General features: G+C 43.6%; 1 protein-coding gene across 7 annotated transcripts in view; it reads right to left on the reverse strand.

Annotated features, from left to right (window-relative positions):
• The window catches only part of CDKAL1 (CDKAL1 threonylcarbamoyladenosine tRNA methylthiotransferase), a 705,830-nt gene that overhangs the window by 595,844 nt on the left and 88,196 nt on the right, over positions 1-21,790 (reverse strand). For all 7 annotated transcript variants that reach the window (XM_086706145.1, XM_086706146.1, XM_025916964.2 and 4 more), the window contains one exon: positions 2,853-2,937. In XM_086706145.1, the coding sequence (XP_086562271.1) occupies positions 2,853-2,937 (85 nt within the window). The remainder of the gene's footprint in view (positions 1-2,852; positions 2,938-21,790) is intronic.

The raw sequence follows: 21,790 nt of genomic DNA on the forward strand, positions 1-21,790 counted from the left end.
CAAGGGAGCAAACACGGCTAGAAAAATAGTCCTTTTAAAATACCTTGTACACTAGTATAAAAATCAATACTGTACAGGTACAAGGAGAAATAACATGTTTTTTTATATAATAATAAATGATATTGGAATAATGTGGTTGTCCCTACACTGTTAAGGGGAAAGATCTGAAACAAGTACAGGTACTATATGAAGAAATTATACATTCCCGGAGAGTCAAAGAAGGCCCAGATACCTTACTCGTGGACTGGAAAACTCAAAATGTAGAGATGCCATTTCTCCTCTCAAAGTCACCATGAGATTCAATCTCATCACAATCAGAACCTCAACAGTATTTCTTCCTCGTTGAACCTAGAATCTGATACTAAATCTATGTGGAAGGACAAGGGGCAAAGAAAAGCCAAGATATTCTTGGTAGATATCAAATATCTAGACTTAATACAAGGCTGCATCAATCACTGTGTGGAACAGCACCAAAAGAAAGAAAGAGATCAATGGAACCACACAGAGATCCCAGGGACAGACCCAAACATCTATGGACACTCAACATCAGAGTGAGTAATACATACACAAAAGGAAAAGAATGGATTTTTAAAAAAAAAAAAACAGTAAATGATATTGAAAAAAATTCACTTTCTACATGGGGGGAGAAAAGGACACTGGACCCCCTTCCTGGTACAACAAAAATTAACACCAGATGGATCATAAACTTAAAGTATAAGAGGAGACATTTAGAAGACAGTATTACAGAATACCTTAACTCTGAGGTAAAGAAAAGCTTCGTCAATAGTAAGAGCACAGACCCAAAGGAAAAAAATAAATTTTAATCCAAAATTTTTCTTCATCATAAGATACCATTAAAGGAAGTGGGGAAAAAAAAGCTACAATTGATGTCTGCTGCCTATACAACATGTAAAGATTAGTATAGAGAATACATATAATATATTCCCACAAACAGTAAAAAAAAAGAACAGGAAAAAATATTTAAAAAGCCATTTCACGAAAAAAGATAGACCCAAATGGCCAATAAACATATAAAAAGATGCTCAACATCATTAGCAATCAAGGAAATGCAAATTAAAAGCACAGTGAGCCATCACCTCTCCCACGAGACTGGCAAACACCTAGAAGTCTGACTATATGGAGAACTGGCAAGAACGCAGCGCACACCCGTTACTGCAGGCAGTGAACGCTGGTACATCCATTCAGGAAGAAGAGTCTGACATTACTGACATCTGAATACACATTCACCTGTGACCCAGTGAGTCAACTCCTATGTCTGTATCCTAAAATAACGCTTGCCCATGTGCCCCAGAAAACATGTTCACAATGTTCAGAACAACAGTGTTCATAAAAGCAAAATGCTGGGAAAACTCAGTACTCGACCAATAATAAGATGAACAAACGGTGACAAATCCATCCAGTGAAATGTAAGAAGGACCAGTTATTTTATATCCATCAAATGGATAAATCTAAAATCCTTTTGCTGAGGAAAAGAAGCAAATCTCTAACATCAGTAAGTCCAACAAATGGAGTTCAAAGCAGGACAAAGCTAAACCACACGTTGTTTGGGGCGATACTCTTCCTAAATGTAGATTTACTAATTAAAGTGAGGGAACAACTCACAAAAGTCAAGGTAAAGATTACTTCTTAGGGATAGGATACAAAAAAGGGACACGTGGTGGTTTCTAAAGTCTTGGCAATGTTGTAATTCTTACACTGAGTGGTTGCTATATAGGTGCTATGTTTATTATTATGTAAACTGTACATGTTTCATAAATGTCTGATATATTTCATTTGATGTATTTGACAGAAAAACCCATGGGGGCTGAGTAAGAACGGGATGTGGAGAGGTGGAGCATGTAAGAAGTCTGGCTGGAAAGACAAGAAGGAAAGCAGCAGCACAGCTACAAGGGGCCCCGGGACCGATGAGTCCTGGGCAGGGATAGCTACAAGGGGGCCCTGGGACTAATCAGACCTGAGGTTTCACTACCCATGGAAAGGCACCAGTGAGATGAAGAGACGTTGAGAACATAGGAAAAGGAGGACATAATTTATAAACCAAGGTTTCCAAGAAGGTGAACAGGAGGAGATATAGAGCACATATGCAAAAGGATACTTTTTTCACTTGAACGTGAAGGAACAAAAGAAAGAAGGACTTAGATGCCCTTCTCCTCCACTGAACTTCACTCCCCTCAAGGCCAGGCATCGTTAGTATCGAGAACAATGTTAATGGGCAGGAAAGAAAAAAGAGGGAAAGACTGTTTTGAGTTGATCCAACAAGTGTAGACTAGGTTCCCTGAGAAGAAGACATCATTACTACTCAACAAATATTCAAATCATCCATGGGAAACGTCCACATTAAAGTTACATTCTTTATCACGTAAAGTCAAAACAGTATAATCTTAAAACTCCAATTCATACTTTTTTTGATACATACTAAATTTCATATATATGTATACATTTACATACATGTGTATATATGTATATATGAATATATATTATAAATACACTGTATATATATATATATATATATAATTAGGGAATTTTTTATTTTTTTAAAAAAGTTTATTTATTTTGAGAGGGAGTGAGCGAGTGCGCACAAGCAGGGGAGGGGCAGAGAGAGAGGAAGAAAGAAAATCCCCAGCAGGCTCCACGTTGTCAGTACAGATCCTGATGCGGGGCTCGAACCCACGAGCCAGGAGAGATCAGGACCTGAGCCAAAATCAAGAGTCAGACGTTTAACCGACTGAGGTACCCAGGCACCCCTATTATTAGGGAATTTTTTAGAAGTTGATTTCCTGAAGTTCTTACTTCACTTATTTAAAAACAGGGAAAAAACAACTTCCACTTACTTTATGGAGTTTCTAAAGTGGTCTTCAGCTGGGTTTTTTACAGTACAACTATTCAGGAGCCATAGATCTGCGTCTGATGCATTTTCTATTAAAAAACAGATATAAAAAAGAAATTTCAGTATCACATTTAACCATTCACAATCACTCAAGCGCTTACCCCGACGGCACGGTGACAGACGCAGTAGACAGTCAGGTACGTTGTCAACGGCATCACGCTCCCTAACTGCTCTACAGACTATGGAAATATTCGTGAGAAATACAAAAATTTAGAACCTGTGCTGTATCTTTTCAGTGAAAAGTATAAATGAGCATTTTTTTCTCTTACTTAAAAACTTCCAAACACTTGAGTGGAATATGCAGTTAACTGCCCCTTTTTGGACCGTGTCAATATTTTCCAGGCGGAGATATTATCGTACACTGAATATTCTGCAGCTTGAGATGCTGTTAAAACTATAATTTGTCTTCCCTGAAAAAGTTAATCATTTACGTCAAAGTGAGCCTTTCATGCCTCTCACCAGTTTGCTCCAATATTGTTATGTATGTGGTCCCCCCCATCCTGGGTAGGGTCATGTCCCAACACCCCCAGGGGATGCCTGAAACCAGACAGTACTGAACCCTACAGATGCTATGGTTTCTTCTGTGCATACATATCTGTGATAAGGTTTCATTTATAAATCAGGCAGAGTAAGAGAATAACTAATTAATAATAAAATCGAACAATTATACTCGTATGGTACAACAAAAGTTATGTGAACGGGTCTCTCTCTGTAAAAGTATCTCACCGTATTGCACTCACCCTTCCCCTAATGACGAAGTGAGACGGCAAAACGTCCACGTGAGGAGATGAAGGAGGTGAACACACAGGCACTGGGACGTAGCGTTAAGGCTACTACTTGACCTTCTAGCAATACGCCACAAGGAGCACCACCTGCTGCTGGACTGTGACTGACCACGGGTCACCGAAACCGCCGATGAGGGCTGGGGTTGTAGAGGGGGGACTCCCGTACGATGACAAACTCACTGGCCATGCAACCGAGAATCCCAACCCGTCAACTTACGAAGCGAGTTTGTAAATGCCTACGGTGTTTGATGCTGTTGCAGCTACCCTGTTGTCTAACAGGACGTACACACCGAAACAGGACTCCCACAACGAAAAGAAATCCGAAATCGAAGACTGTAGCACCCACAACGTATACGACTGGAATACCAGAAGCTAAGGTGCAATGACATGAAGAACCACGAGGACAAGCCGATGCCAGCATGCACATTCTCCACCCAGGAAGGGAACCTCAAGTGACAGCATTCTGTCAAAGGGATGATGGCGAGCACATCAAAGCTTCTGGCAAATTGGCAAAGACTTTTTTTTCCCCAAACATTTTATTATAAAAAAGATGAAATATTTTTATAGACACCAGACCAAAAAATTCTTGAATCGATTAAAGACAAGGTGCCTCTACCTGTTTATCAGCTGAAGGCTACGATCCCTCCTTCCCTGTCTCACTCCTTCCATCCATATCCCCCTCCCACACCTCATGGTCTATTTTCCCTCCCAACAGCCAGAGTGACCTTTTACTTTAAAAATCTGGTTATGTCACTTCCCTGTTCAAAGTCAGAAATGATGAGTATTTACCTACCTGCCCGTGTCCCCTCCTAATTATTCTCCACGATGCCGCCTGAAAGACCTCCCTCTAATACCAATCGTCTGATGACTTCCAGTGGTGATCCAGGCCTTTCCAGATCTAGCTACCTCCCCAACTTCAGTATGAATTTCTCCCTACATTCATCTGTCCCTCCAGCCACAGCAAACCGGTTGTAATTGCTAAAGCCTGCACTACTCTAGCGGGCTACAATATCTTTGCTTCACTAGTCTGCCTACCTGGCTACCTCCTACTCATCTTTCAGGTGCAGCCTGAGGCCCGCAGATGCGTCTTCTCTGCACCCCATGGTAGACTGCGCCAAGACTATTCCCGCACTTCACATTCCGTATGAAAAGAATTCATCCCCCCGGCCTGTCTTCATTGCTACGTAAGACATACTGAAGACAGCATTTTTATCTGCTGCCCTCTGAATGTCCGGGGCCTAATACAGCGATGGGCACAGAATCAACATTCAAACACCCGTGCAACACTGAACAATGTGCCAGGAGGCTCAAGAAGAGAGAAGGAAGACGCTAGCGCGGAACCACATGCATATGGCACTTCCGCCTTTCTGCTAAAGCTCTGAAGGCGAGACTCATGTTCGTGAATAAGCTTCAGCAATTTGTTTAACAAACACTTAGGGCTGAGACCTGATCTTATTCACAGTTATACCCCCAACACTTATTACAACACCTGGTCCATGGGAGATACCCATTAAGTATGTACTGGGGGAATGGTGAATTTTAAAGACAATCCTAAACTCCGAGCAATGTATTACACAGATAAGTAAAGGTCATGGGTGTCTGTTAGCTAATGACAAAATAAATAAAAAAATAAATAAATAAGTAAATAAATAAAGGCTAGGCATTTATCTAAAATCAACAAACACCTAAAGACAGAACTATCTGCACCAGATGCCAGCTTTTGTATCATGGCACATTCTTCTACTCAGTCACCTTAAAGCCATCTCTCACCCTACATAATGCAACAAAAGCCATCTCAAGAAGAACTCCAGCAATAAATAAGGCAAATTATTCCACTCCGTCTGAAATGTGGCAGAATGTACAGACTCTCAGAATAAGGTGACTGTTACGCTCAGTGATCTAACTGCAATGAACAGGAACCCGATGAATATACCAAAATGCCTACAAAATTGCACAACTTTTTAACCACCCCTCAAAAGACAATGTCCCTTCTCCAATGAACACAAGAGTCTCTTATCCAATTATTTCTGAACTCAGTTTTGTGTTAGTGCATCTTACTTAATATTGTCAAAACACACTATTTACAAGCACAAATCAGTCAGTACACAACAGTAACACAATGAGGATTTACTATGTGCCAGGCTCCATTCTAGGAACAGAAGATATGGCTGTGAAAAGAGTTTCTACCCTCAAGGAGTTTAAGTCTTGAGAAGGAAGTCTGATTTAAAAAAAAAAAAAAAAAAAAAAAAGACAGAAAACAAGGTAATTTCAGGTACTGGCCAGTGATATTAAGAGAATAAGAGTAATAGACAAAGAATAATTATGGGGCTGCTGGCCAAAATAGGTCTCAGAGACCTCAACTCAAATCTGAGTTGAGACTTAAGTGACAAAAGAAACCTAGCATGCAAAGACCAGAAGAAAGAGCATTTCAAGAAGAAAACACCGCAAGTGTAAAATAAAGGCCACGAGACAGGACTGAACTTGTCACGTTCCAGTACCAGAGAGAACAGTGTGACTGGACACAGTGAAAGTCGGGACAGAAAGGTCAGACAGGCAGGCAGAAACCAATCATTACTTGACACAGCATTGTAAACGTAACGGGAAGTCACCACTGGGTTTCAAACAGTTCATCTCTACTTCAGAAAGCCCATTCCAGAAGTGCTGTGAAGACTACAAACAGGGAAAAAAGTCAAGTCCAGAAACCCAGCTGGAAGCTGACACACTGGTCTAAGACTAAGTGAAAAGGACGGCATAAACCGGACTGGGATTACAGTGACGGCAAAAGCAAGAAGTAAATGGAGGAGGGCTATTTCGGAGGTAGAATCAAAAGAATTCATGGGTAGACGAGACAGGAATAGTGCAAGAAGGAATCAAGTAGCATTCCTCAGCACATGGAAGGAACTTGGACCTGATCGTCAGTTGTTTGTGGTGCCATCTACTGAGTTGGGGAAAGGCTGGAAAAAAGAGATTTGGGGACTAAAAGAATCAATAGGGGTTTTAGGGGGCCGTGCTTTGTTTGAAATCCTTATTAAATCTCCAACTAGAAATACTGAGCAGCTATTGGTATAAAAGAAACCGAAACTCGCAGGAGTCTTTCAGCCTGGACAAATAGCAGAATCAAAACCCTACAGAACATGTCAGAATTTACAGGAATGGGCAAGATTACAGGAGAAAAAGAGAAAGGAGAGAGAAAGAAGTAGAGGGCAGAACACCGGGTCATTCAAGGTCTGGAGAAGAAGGTGAGAGGGACAAGGACAATGAAAAGGCACAGCATGCAAGATAAGAGGATAAAAGACAGAAAACATGGTGTGACAGAAATCCAAAGAAAAAAACTATTTGAAAAAGGGGTAATCAATTATGTTAAATGCTAAGAGTTAAAGAAAGGTTTCTGAATCTCTGTATCTCTGTGCCAACCCACAATCATTCAAAGATTCCCCCCCCCCCTTTTTCAACTAACACAGGAAAACTCACTACAAAAGCAGAGTGATTTGCCCACAAAGAATGCAGATTCCACATGATTTGCCCCCTTATAAACACATTTTCTGGGTTCTAAGATGCCAGCAACTGTCAGAAACACCATCAACTGTGTAACAGCTCTTCAAGAGGGGCAGAAAACTGTAGTCATGTTCTTATCAATTTGAAGATACATGCCAACTTCAAACATTAACACTAGCAGGGTAGGAGTGAATGGCATCAGAAACAGAAATCAACCAGATTAGCGCTGTCCACCTTCTAGAAGAATCAAGAAATGCCAGAACTGCCTTTCCAGGAACCCATCTCCCAAAATAAAGTCAACGTTCAAACATGGCACTGCTAGTGGATGACTTGGTTATTAGATTAAATGTCTGCAAAGAGACAGTTAACGCCTTACAGTCTTGCCTCCATCGGAGCATTTTAGTCACCAACACCTCCAGTGTCGGAGGAGCAGCAGCTAGAGAAGACCACTTGGGGAAAGAAGGACTAGGTAGATGGGCTAGAATGAACCCAGGAAGGGAAAGGCAGTAAGAAAGCAGCCAGCTTGGAGAAACAGGCTTGGAGAGGATCCAAGAAAGATTGCGACTTGAGATGTGGCCTCCGGTGCAGTCGATGCCTGACGTGCAGCTGAAAATCATCTACACATAAGTCAAATATTGCCAACGCCAGAGCCGGGACACCAGGACTGGTCTGGAAGGGAACCAGCTTCAGACTAGCCAGATGGGATCTAGCTGTCAAGATCTGATTACTTTCAGTCTCTCATTCTGAAAACAGGGCTGCAATGAAAGCACTGTGCCTGTATCATTTTGTGTGCTTCCCAGATTACCCTCGGAATCAAGCCCCAAAAAGTGGCATTGCTGTCAAGGGATAAACTTTTACGTCGTTCCATTACATACTTTGAAATTCCTATCCATAAAGGGTGCACCACCTTGCATTTCCATGAGCAATGCGTGAGACTGCCCGTTGACCCACATCAACCCCCACACAGCGTGCTATCAAACGTCTGTACTTAGGCCAATCTGGTGGGAAGCTGGGTCCCAGGGAGGTTTCAGTATGTATTTCTCTTGTTATGAAGGAGCTCAGCATCTTTTCATATATTTAAGGGCTGTTTGCAATTTTTTTTAATGTTTTCCATTTGTTCCTGTCTTTTTGCCCATTCCCCCCCCAGGCTAAACATTTTTATCTTGTTTTAATTACTAATATACACAAATACACACAAGGAATATTAATTCTCTGTCGATGATATATTCCAGTATTCTTTCCCACTTTGTCGCTTTACTTTCTTACGGACCGTCTTCATGTAGTTTTATTTCTAAGATAACAAATTCATCAACCTCTCCTCTTATTACTTCTAGATTTTGAGTCATAATTAACAAGATTCCTCTATTCCCAGATTACTAAGGAGTTTGCCAATGTCCTCTCCTAATACACATATGGTTTTACGTGTAGATCTTTGACCTGTTAGGAATTTATCTTGATATGCACTGATCTCACTAAATTTTTTTTAATGCAAAATGAAGTAAGATCTTATATTCTCATTTCAAATTGGAAACTATTAAAACCTACGACACTACCTACTGCTAGCAAAGCAAATGGGACACCGACGCCTCACTTTGCCGACGGCAGCCTACACAGATGAAACTCTCTGGAATGCAATGTAGAACTGCTCTCAAAAATTTAAATGTGCATCAGGGTTTCTCTGACACACGCTTCTGGGCTACTTGCAGCACACACGTGTGTATTTATACACACACATATATGCACACATACACCTATACACACATACAGAGAGAGAGAGACAAGTAATCAATTTTACAAATCTCAGTAAGCATTACTGACAAGGCAAAAAACCTAGAAAGCCTACATATCCATTATAAGGAAACTGTGAAAATAAATGAGACTACTGCTAAAATACCACTCAGCTTAAAAAGCAAGATAAAGCTATAAATGCTATTTTATAATTATCTTTGTTAAATCATCAGGTGAAAGAAAAGGAAGGTGCAGAGGGCAGGTCTTGTATTTGTTTTTTAAAAAGGGAAATTCCAGGGGCACCTGGGTGGCTCAGTCAGTTAAGCGTCTGACTTCGGCTCAGATCATGATCTCACAGTTCATGGGTTTGAGCCCCGCATTGGGCTCTGTGCTGACAGGTCAGAGCCTGGAGCCTGCTTTGGATTCTGTGTCTCCCTCTCTCTCTGCACCTCCTCTGCTCGCTCGCTCTCTCTCTCTCAAAAATAAACATTAAAAAAAAATTTTTTTTTAAAGGTAATTCCAGGGACACCTGGATGGCTCAGACAACTGAGTATCTGACTTCGGCTCAGGTCGTGATCTCACGGTTCGTGGGTTCGAGCCCCACGTTGGGCTCTGTGCTGACAGCTCAGAGCCTGGAGCCTGCTTCGGATTCTGTGTCTCCTTCTCTCTCTACTCCTCCCCCGCTCACACTCCGTCTGTCTCTCTCTCTCTCTCTCTCTCTCTCTCTCTCTCTCTGAAAAATGAACAAACGTGAAAAAAAAATTTTTAAGGCAAATTCCATTCTAAGTAAAGAGCATTTCTGAAAACACATACATGAAAGTGAGGTGTCTGTCCTTGGGAGTGAGGTGTTCATACGCTCCTTTCATAGTCTTCCTCTTTTCTGTTTTTATGGTCCTTACTTGTACAACTGTATAGAGTTTAATCCTGAGACAGGAAACATTAATATTTAACTTATGTCCATCTGTATTACTTCAATTTTTTTAAGTATCTATTGCTTTTTTCATTTAAAAAAATGAATCAAACCTTTTTAGAAAAAAATTTTTTTTAAGTTTCCTTTTCCAGAGAGCTTAGAATCAGTAGCATTCTTTCATTTTAAGGTGAGAATATAAGAACTATTTTCCTGCTGAGACCCATCATGAAAACAGTGACCCGATATACATTTTCTGGCGGACTTCTCTCCTCGCGGCTAAAAGCTTTTGTACTCACTGAACCAAGGAAACGACAGTCATTGACACACCACCTACTCTGAGTGTGAGGAGAGAGAAACAAACTACTATTTGTTTTAATCAAAAAGCATTACTCTCTCTAAACTATTTCTTTATATATGCTAGATAAATTACTTTTAAGCCTAAAGTAATAAAAAGCTGAGTAGCAGTACTGCTAATAACTAGCATTACTGAGTATATATTATGCATCGAGTGGTATGAGCCAAGCAGATCATACTCATTTTTTTCCCGACTTAATCCTCCCAGTTTGAGGTGGGTTCACTTTTACTCTAATTTTAGAGAGAGAATCTAAGACTTAGAAAGGAAAAGTAACTTGCCTATAATCACACAGCAAGGGGGGGGTGGGGGGGCAGGATTAGAAATCCAGACAAACCGACTCCAGAGACTATAAACTTAAGGAAATTAGAATGCCTCATTAGTGGCTTTTTGCCTCTTGATCAAAAATAATACAGACAATATCTAAAAACAAAACAAAGAAGTATTGCATGGCTGTAAGACTGCCTCACGGTATTTCTAAGAAGACTAATAATCAGGCTTCAAAAGGATCCGCTTGGCTATTTCCAAAATTTCCAAGATCCTGAACGTGTCAGCTCTTGGCCTTCTGTAATCCGTAGGAGACATGCAAATAAAGAGAGAATTAATAATGAGTGCAGGATCCTGAGTCCAAGGCACAGGCTGACTCTCACAGCCACCCGGCTCCTCTCACCCTGCAGGCTTCCGCACAATGGCGGCATCACAGAAGAGATGGGCACGGGTCAAGTCAGCACCACTCAGAACAAAACATTTATCTTCCGCGACTGTTCCATTTGAAAGTACACCAGAGCAGCTGCATAGGACAGGGAGAGGGCTCTATTCATAGATTTAAGTAGGGCAGTTAAGATGATACAAATAAAAACTCACTAAAAACAAAACAAAGAGGGGGAAAGAAGTTGACTGACTTAAACCCCAAAGCCTTCTGGGGGAGTTTCTTTACTATGGAACTCTGGAAGGCAAGTCCAAACAGTTTAAATGTCCATTACGCTTAACCATACCCAGGGAGTTTATTTACGCGATACGAATCACTGGGTGCCTACCACACAGTCAGAGAATATGCTTTAGGAGGAGAATTTAAAAGCACCGTTGAGGTGCATGTTTATAAAGTAATTTCTTAAAAACCAATAAAAGGCAAAATGAGAGTTCTGGTCAGCGGATTCATTTTTTTCTTCTCTGTTCCATTCACTGTTCTCCGTAGGGGCTGTGTAAACAGAATGGAGTAACCATGTTTTCAAAATCGGTTTTACAAAAGCAATGGAAATGATCTGTGAGAAAGTATTCTGCCCTCAGCCAGCTAGGGTGGGAGTAGGGGGGGGATGGGAAGAATAAGCGGGGGGGGGGGGGGGGGGAGAAGAAGAGAGAGAGGGAGAGCAGAAATGAAAGAAAGAGACGGAGCGTCTCCAGTCAGTTCCCAGTCTGAAACACTCAGAGCAAGAAGTGACCCTCCCCTGTAGAGTATCCGGGACTCTTCAGTGTGTTTCTGAGCGAAGCAGAACATAGGAGCTCCTACGGGGAAGCACTGATCCTTAGAGATTGCTCCTATAATAAGTTTGTTCTTTTAAAACGAGTCCCGCTGAGTGCTTCACAGAAATAAGATGAAGCCAAGGGTCAGCTTGAACTCTGTTTAGTGTATGAAAGGAAAAGAAGGTTTTTTTTTAAATGAGAAATAAAAGCTGGCAAAATTCTACCAATAACTACTGAAAATTAATTACACAGCTAAGGAGGGCTGGTCATAATCAAAATCAGAGTGCAGGACGGACCCTTTTGCCTTACTGTGTAGGAGAGAACATTGCGAATATTCCCCATCATCTTTCCAAATTAAATTGCCCTGTTGATCCTGACACATAATTGGCTCAGAAGTCACTGCATCCAAGGAATCCCTAACAGGGCATTGATTTCTGTATGTTCAGTAGGTTCATAAAGTAAGGGCCGATGTACGAACCAAACGGACCCGGGCGGACACTTCACGATCCGGCCGCCACCCCTCCGTCCGGAACCACGGCGCGTCGGCGTACCCTGCAGGCTCTTGCTCCCGCCACTCTGAGCCTTTGGGCCCACAGGCCTCATGAGTAAAACTCAAAAATTCAGAAGAAAAAAAAAAGGGAGGGGGCAAAGAATACGAACTTAAGAGTTCACACAAAAAGGAAACACCTATGGGTCTTCACCGTACAAAAAGATGTTCAATCCCATCTTGATTTTTTTTTTTTTAACGTTTAATTATTTTTGAGACAGAGAGAGACAGAGCATGAACGAGGGAGGGTCAGAGAGAGGGAGACACAGAATCTGAAACAGGCTCCAGGCTCTGAGCTATCAGCACAGAGCCTGACGCGGGGCTTGAACTCACAGACCGCGAGATCATGACCTGAGCCGAAGTCGGCCGCTTAACTGACTGAGCCACCCAGGCGCCCCAATCCCATCTTGAAATAAATGAAAATTAAAACCGCATGAAGAAAAGCCAAGCGCGCTGTGCTTCACTTACTGGAGTGTCAAAACCCTGTTAACACACTGTGCTGCCGCTGCCATGGAGAAGCCGGCACTCTCGGGCAGTGCCAGTGGGAGCGTAAACCACCACAGCATCTACAGACACGATTCGGGCCACATCCACTCGAGGGGCAGAGGCGTACCCTCTGACCCAGAAGTCCTGCGTCTACGGAGTTAGCCTACTTACAAGCATATTTATGCACGTGCAAGGTCATTTACTGCAGCGTTATTTGCAACAGTACAAGGTGGCTGGTTAAAGGCGTTCCAAGTACATTCGGAAGGGAGACTGCTATAAGGCTGCTCACGAAAGAAGCAGAATGACTGGCCTCTAAATCCTACAACGGGAAGACCACCAGGACACATTCCCCCAAGAAGAAGATGTTAAATATGCACACGGTATGCTACCACTGGGGCCGTGGGGTAAAATCTAGACTCCGTGATCACAAGTGCCTGCATCTGCCTCAAAGTGTCGGGACGGGTGCCAGAAATAAATGGCAACGGCTGGAACTGGATGGAGGGAGTGGAAATGGGGTTTACAGGAGACAAGGGAAAAGGAAGACTTCCTTGCATATTCAAAAACTAAGCATTTGAAACTAAAAAAAAAAAAAAAAAAGCAATTATAAAAACCGTAGCTTGTCTGAATCTTGCTATCTTCCCATTTCTTCAGTCCCTTCCCAAACATCTCACAAGAACTCTTTTTGCACCAACCAAACGCCACACGCTGCAGCATGCATGACACAGCCGCCCGACACCCCCTTCCTGTCGGTGTCAACAGCACGACACTCCCGTTCCTCTTACCCCCCGACCCCCCTATCCCTCCCCCTCTGACCTCCATGAGTAGACCTCCTGACGTCCTAGAGTTTGGTTCTCTTCTCATCTGTTCACTCCATGAGCCCGACCCGTCCTCCCATGGTCTAAAATACTACCACTATGCTGAGCAACAACACCCGAATTTATACTTTCAGATCAGACATCCGTCTGAGCCCACTATCCAGTTCACCCGTAACATCTCCAGTGGAACGCATCACAGAAATATTAAACTTGACAAAAACCATTTCTGAAACTGGACTCTCAAACTTTCACCCTTGTATTCATCAGGTTCATTCTAGAGGAAACCACTCCAGACATTTTAGAAAAACATAGAAATGTGGTTCCATGGGCGATGGAAAACCCAAGACACCAAACAGGAAACGGGGGAGCAACCAGGACGTGAGTAACAGCAAGAAACCATCAGCAGCCTAAAGGCTGGAGGGACCCACCAGAAGAGGTGGGGTTGTAAGAGCCCAGACAGAAGCTGCCATCATGCGGCAGGGGCTACACCTCAGGCTGGAGCTGTCCGACGGGAGCTGGGGCTGCCCAAGGGAGTTGCTGTCTGGTAGGAGCTGAGCCACAGGAATGAAACTGCCTGGTCCCCCGGGACACAACCTGGAGCAAAAAGAGAGGGAGGAAAATACCCTACCTTCTCCCCATTCCAATCCTCCAGCCTTCCCTCAGGGCCTCTCATTGGCCAGTCCTACCCACAAAAGCCGAAAGGTAAAGAAGACTGCGAAATGCAGTCCCACACAATACAGACGGGGACAGAGGACAGTCAGCAGATCGTAGCTGAGAGCCAACAGGCAAGCGACTAAATGTTACCTCTTCCAGTCCTTCCCATCTCTATTAAGGGCCCATCTACCCAAATGCTAAAACCAGGAACCGGACAGTCACCTTTAACCATTCCTTTTCCATCACCATCCCCTGCAGCACATCCAACCCCTCCCGAAGGATTTCACCTCCAAACTAATGTGAATGTCTATTTCTGTCCATTGCCATCACCCCTGTATGCATCAGGATGCTCCCCAGACCGCCAGAACAGTCTCCTGCCTCCCTATGGCTGCAATTAGGCACCTGAGAAAACCCTCAAGGAACCAAAGGAAAGCAAGAGCTTTTGCTTTAACAGTCATGGGTAATCTGTACACCTGGATCACTGAAAACTGGGTTAATTAGATACATACTACTGGCAGCTAGTGGATACCACATTTTGGTAAGGGAGAAAATAAGTCACTATTGATCATTTACTACACACAAAAAAACAGAGTTATTAAAAAATGCAATTGTATCTTTTTTTTAAGAACTCAGCAATATACAATTCCACTTTATTGTGGAACAATGTTTCACACTTAAACAGACCCAAAAAATAAACAGCAGCTGGGAGGGAGGGAAGGTAGTTAGGTGGGAAGGAAGGAACGAAGGAAGGAACGAAGGAAGGAACGAAGGAAGGAACGAAGGAAGGAACGAAGGAAGGAACGAAGGAAGGAACTTTTTACCTTTGGCCTTTTTAACCACCTCATAAAACCAACTACTTACAGTACAGCTAAATACATACACAAAAAGCTACAGGAATGCTGGGAATAAGATCTGTTGTTTTTTACCAGGTTTCTTCTCTCCTTTGACAGCATAATGAACACGGTCACAGCACAAGTCAAGTCAGAAGTGGACCAGAGAAGGCTCTAAGCTGGTTCGATCTTCTGAGGTCATTAAAAATGGCTGGCCCCTCACAAGAGGAACGAAAATATAAAATGTAAATCAAAACGCAAATTTCCCTTTTTAAAGTACTTTTAAGGAAAAGAGCAGGGCCGTGGGAGCATGGGTTCTTTTTCCCTCCCCTGCGGCAAAGCCAGGCCGTAGACCTGGCTGCGGGCGGGAGGCCGGTGTCACGTTCGACAGGCACTGTCCCTGGCAGGCTCTCTACTCACGCGTGACCACGTTCAGATTCTGGGACAAGAAGTGGAGGTCACAGCGGTCTTTTCTGTCCCCCTGTCTAGTCCTCCTCATCAGTCTTTGCTTCTTGGTGTTGACATCGTCCTCCTCATCGTCTTCTGCCTGAACCACCTCCATCCTCCTGCTGCCCTCACGCCCCTTCCCTTCTTGGCCCACCTCTCCGGAGGCCTCCTGCTCTCCATCCTCCTCATTAGCATTCCCACTAGCAGCTACGTACCTTCCACTCTCCACCCTCTTCCTTCTCGTCCTGTAAGTCCTGGGTGGTGCTCTCAGCACCGTGTTCACGACCCCGTCTGATGTGGTGGGGCACGCCGGTGACCCGATGCAGCGGATGAAAAAGAAAGCGGGAGTTTGGGGACTGTGGTGACACAGGGCTGCCTGAGTCCGCGCTGGAGGGGCAGAGGCCGCCAGCAGGGAGCCAGGGCCAGGAACGGTGCCAGGATGGCTTTCCAGGGTAGATAGTCCATCGTAACCTTACGTTCACGTATTCTAGGGGAACTTTCCTTCCTCATTCAAGTATCTCTACAGCAATATGCTGAAAAGAGTTCTATCTAGCCAAGGAGCAAATCATAACTGAAAAAACCACTCACTAGCAAAATTGCAAAGCATCTGGTTTTCATTCAGAATGATATACAAACTCTCAATAGTTTAGCACAGATCAGTGGAGTCATCTGCTGCGAATGACCAATTTCCAGGACAAATTCTAGAGTAAAGAAGTATCTCCTTGAAGTGAAGTTTAGATTGTACCCTGAGTATCATCTCTAATACAAGAGCTACCTCTGGGTTTTAACTTTGCAAACTTACTGGATCAAAACGATGACCAATTTGGTAATCCAAAGAAAAATACCCAGAGGAAACTGCCAACGCAGGAAAGATCCACGCCAAACATAAAGCTACAGACGAGACCTAGGTTTGCTAGACTCCAAAGTGCAAAGAAGAACATCAGAGATCGCTGAATGAAATAATGAAACAATGTGCTGGGTCAAGTACTTTAAGGCCAGTGTCCATTCAGATCTGTCAATGTCCATGCCACAAAAACGTTAGATATTTTGAATGCGACCCCTGGAGAGAAACAGAACAAGCTGGCTGTATGTCTACCTAGCAGGCATCCAATAATTGTTCAACTGATGGACAGATATTCATAAATAATATCCCCAAAATAGCCATTTCAAGATTTCTAAAATTACAGATAAGTTTTACCAATTTCAGGCAAAAAATAAGTAGTAACAAAGAGAAGAAACAATACTGCCTTAGAGAACTATTTGGGAAAGAAGAAACTATTAAAAACCTTGCTCATCTGTCACAGCAGCTTGTGATAAGGAGTGAAATATTTAGTTATCTGACGCTAATGTACGTAGGTAAGAAAATTATCTTAAACGACTAAAATAATTTAACTTGAATTTGATTTGTGGTATGTATTAATGTTACCACCTGTTAAAATTAATATCCTCTAACTCCAAATCTACTTTTCCGATTTAAATTTCATTTAGTGTAGGTAATTTCAAATTTATTTTGATTGATTCATTTTCTAGTGACAAAATCAAAAATAATGTATTCCAGTCTCAATTTTGCTTCAAAAAACTAGAGACAATATAAAGAACTATCACAATTCAATGATAAAAGGACAAATAATCGAATTAAAAATGGGCACAAGATGTAAATGTACATTTCTCCAAAGATAAAGTAACCATGAAAAGAAGGTCAACATCATTAGCCATGAAGGAAATGCAAATCAGAATTACAGTGAGATATCACTTCACATCTACTAGGATAGCTATAATAAAAATATTTAAAAAATAATACCGGGGCACCCAACTCTAGATTTCACCTCAGGTCATCATGGCACGGTTTGTGAGTTCAAGCCCCACATCAGGCTCCACTTACAGTGCAGAGCCTGTTTGGGATTCTCTCTCCCTCTCTCTCTGCCCCTCCCCCGACTGGGCAGGCTCTCTCTCTCTCAAAATAAATAAATAAGCTTTTTTTTTTTTTTTTTTAATGTTTATTTATTTTTGAGACAGAGAGAGAGCATGAGCAGGGGAGGGTAAGAGAGAGAGGGAGACACAGAATCTGAAACAGGCTCCAGGCTCTGAGCTGTCAGCACACAGCCCGACGCGGGGCTTGAACTCACAGACCACGAGATCACAACCTGAGCCGGAGTCGGTCGCTTAACCGACTGAGCCACCCAGGCGCCCCTAAATAAGCTTTTTTAAAAAATGGTAAATTCTGACAAAGTTTATTTAAAAAAATAAATTAAATTAAAAATAAAAGTACCCAAAAAAACCCACTAGAGACGAGCTTGAGCCACAGCATCACAGTTCTCATTTCTGAGCCCTCTGCCTCAATGTCTCTTCCACAGTCTACCCCCAGCAAGCTCGTACTCAACTTTCACAACTCCGTCACATGTCACCTCCCCTAAGAGGCCTTCCTTACCCTCTTCAGAAAGAGTAAGGCATTGCTTCCTCTGTGCCCAGACTAGCTATGGCACATCCTAGCTAAGATTCATACATACGTCTCCCCCAGGATAAGACCCTCAATGGACCATCCATTCTAAATCCCCAGAGCCAAACTTACGACTTAGGACTTAGAAGAGAATACGCTCTCACTGTGGGTGGGTAGGTGGGTAGATGGGCAAATGGATGGATGGATGGGAGGGAGGGAGGGAGGGAGGAAGGAAAAGCAAAAATCAAGGACACAGAAAGCCCTGTTAATGAGCAAGCATCAATACCAAATGAGAGGCAACAGACTAGTTCATGTCAGCAATCAAAAGTTAACACTAGAAAAATACTTTCAGGAGACATTGCTGTCAAGCTCTAACAGAGAATCCAGTATTCTCCCGGGGGAGCTTATTGTTCTAAAAGGAACAAAGACCACACAATCTTGCGGGATGCTATATACCCATTAAAAAATTACACTCACAAAAACAGCATGGAAAATGTTTACTTTCACGTAATAGGTACTATGCTGTTTATGCATATAGTAATAACTATGGGAAGAGTAAAAGAAGAAAAAACTCTATGCATTAAAAATAGATTAGAAGGAAATGTACCAAAATGTTAACAGCAGCTATTTAGATAATGGAAGTCTGTCCCAGAGATCAGGTCTTCCTGGATTCCAGAGGCTTTCACACAACCTTGGGCCTGAGAAGGCAGATCTTCTTCCTCAAGCCTGATCTCTACCATCTGGAGGTTCTTATGGGGCTCTAGAGCCATGTTCTCTATCATCTGACTAGCTCATCTGAGGACTGGCTCCTCGGAGAATTGGCTCAGACCCCGAAAGTCTTCATCCAATTACTCAGCAGCGGCCCAGGCTTGGACCTGACAAGCTAAGGTTCTAATGCTGGCCTTGAAGGAGGTTGTTTCAAAGGATCAGGGATTAGGTAATAAGGGCCAAAGGTAGACTGTTAATTAATTATGGGAAAACAAAGGCTCGATTAGGAAAGAGATTTTTGTAAAAATAAAACAGCTAGTAGCTGCCTAGACATGGGAAATGACAGGGGGAAGAATTCAAGATTTCTGACCTAGACAGGGGACAGAAATAGTGGCCCCCATAGCACAGATGCAGGTCAGAGAAGGAGGGTGTAGCTCGGGCACGAGACATGTTCACTTGAAGACACCTATCCGGAGATACATGCCATGCACAGCTGTGCCACAAGTGACGGTAAGTGCACGAACGAACTCCTGGAAGGTCAACGATGATGATGTCACCAAGGATGACAGACAGCAGGCAATGGGGTGAGGAAGACGGGTGCACGGCAGGGGTGAAAACCATCAAGAAGACGGAAATATGTCACACGGGCACAGTGAGTGGGCAGGACTTCAAAAGAGGTGTGTTTGCCTGATTGAGTAATGGCGACAGAACAATGGACTGAAAGCGGCAGCACAGAACAAACACTATGCTGACCTCCGCTCCGCCTTATGAATCAGAGGGAATTTGCCTAGAAGTTACAAGTGCAATTAAAATGCTTGACTTAATTTCCTACAGATTTCAATTTGACTAGGCAATAAATTAGAACTAAATAACCACATTTGCATAGCATTTTACCACTTGCAAAGCATTTTTAAACACATTATCTCATCTGAGCTCCCCAACAGTTGCATGAGGTAAGTTATTTATGATCTCCATCTTAGGGATGAGGAAACAGACATACAAAAATGTCGTGACTTGCAGAAAGGCGTCATAAGCGGGAAACCAGGAGTTAGGGCCAGGGTGGATCTTTGGCTCTAAAGGCTGGGCTGAAACACTCTGAACGTGCACTACCGACTTCCCGTCTGAGGACAGGTGCTCTGATGTGGCCTGTCTCCACTCCCGTGCACAAGGATGATTTCCTTCACGATGCCTAAAACAACTAAACTCTGCACACGCATTTCTATTCATATATTATACTCACCAAGCTTTCCCTAAGAAAAATGATTTTTACACTGAGAATGTTACAAATGATCGCCACTCCTTGTGAAAAGAGCTACAAAGTAGAAAGGAGGGGTGAGAAAGCAAACAGGGCTGATTAAGAATATAACTACGAAGAGGGACACCTGGGTGGCTCAGTCGGTTAAAGCATCCGACTTCGGCTCAGGTCTCACAGTTCGTGGGTTCGAGCCCCACACGGGGCTCTGTGCTGACAGCTCAGAGCCTGGAGCCTGTTTCGGATTCTGTGTCTCCCTGTCTCTCTGCCCTTCCCCTGCTTGCTCACACACACAGGCTCTCTCTCTGTCTCAAAAATAAACATTAAAAAAATTTAAGGGGCGCCTGGGAGGCTCAGTCAGTTAAGCGTCCGACTTCTACGCAGGTCATGATCTTGCGGTCCGTGAGTTCGAGCCCCGCGTTGGGCTCTGTGCTGACCGCTCAGAGCCTGGAGCCTGTTTCAGATTCTGTGTCTCCCTCTCTCTCTGACCCTCTCGTTCATGCTCTGTCTCTGTCTCAAAAATAAACGTTAAAAAAAATTTTTTTTAAAGAAAAACAAATTTTTTTAAAACAACTAAAAGAATAGAACTACCAAGAGAACAGCTCCCCTTACCCTCCCTACCCTTCTCTACAACCAATTCACCACAAAGCCATTAGGTGGGGCTGAACCAGGCAGGCAGTGGTACTAGGGGAAGGTGAGGGGTGGTCTAAGGAGGAATACCAGAGCCCCTCCACAGGGAAGAGGGTGTCAGGGCACAAGCAGGATGAGGAAGGCGTGGGGCATCAGTGCCCAAGAAATGAAGAGGGTGGGGATGGTGAGAAAGGACAGTGGTCTGACATGAGGTGTCACAGTCCGAGCAGAGGGTGAGCTTCAGCGAGGCAGGCAGCCCAGCCCAGGGCCTCAGAGCCTGAGAACAGTGAGACAGGCAGGTCCACAGGGGATGGCCCCGCCCGGGCTGTCGGGGCTACCCTACAATGAGATGGGCGTGTGCGCCAAAGGGCAGCCTGGCATGGGGTGTCAAACCCAAAGGAAGTGACGAGGGCATGCACATGGGGCAGCACCTGTTGTCAGAGCATAGACATGGTGAGGGCTGTGGGTACACGTGCAGGAGGATGGCCCCGTGCAGCTGTAGAGGAGCGTGCCCAGAATGTGCCGGAATCCAGGAGGGGAAAGCAGGCATCCCTGTAAAAACGCAGCGAGGTGCAAGAGTGTAAGAGTCCCAGGGAGGTCAAAGGTCTCATGACGAACAGGGAATTTACATACTCCTAAAACACCATCTCACAAAATACACAGTAAGGGTGAAAAGTAACTTCACAGCATAGAAACTCAGCAGGCATCACCTTAACATATTGATCAAAGTTAATTAACATCAACGATAACGGGACAAATCAAAGTCAAGTGCCACAGGGCAGAATGCACAGAGAGGAAGACAGCATCACTTCCAGAAGATATTCCTGACAAAGATGCAAAACTTGAACCTGCTCGTGAGAAACACCAGACAAACACAAATCAAGGGACAATCACTCAAATCACTGGCAACACTCCTCAAAAACGTCAAAGATGAAAAGACAAGGAAAGAGACAAAAACTGGTCCAAATTAAAGGAGTCTTACAGAGACATGACAACTCAATGCAAAACATAATCACACAGTGGGTCCCCTTGCTGTAAGGGGCACTCAAGTGAACGATGTGAACGAGGTCTGACAATTAGGTGGCAGCGACGCCCCAAGTGTTGGTTCCCCTTTTTGATGGTCATGTTGTGGTTTCGTAAAAGAGTAACTCTGCAGAAAACAGACACTAAAGAATTTGGGGGTGGGGGCGCCTGGGTGGCTCAGTCAGCTGGGTATCTCTGACTCTTGATCTCAGCTCAGGTCACGATCTCATGGTTTGTAGGTTCAAGCCCCGCGTCGGGCTCTGTGCTGACGGTGTGAAGCCTGGTTGGAATTCTGTCTCTCCTTCCCTCTGTCCCTCCCCAG

This window comes from Puma concolor, chromosome B2, assembly GCF_028749965.1.
Source record: "Puma concolor isolate L17-30 chromosome B2, mPumCon1.1.hap2, whole genome shotgun sequence".
NCBI classification, from domain to species: domain Eukaryota; kingdom Metazoa; phylum Chordata; class Mammalia; order Carnivora; family Felidae; genus Puma; species Puma concolor.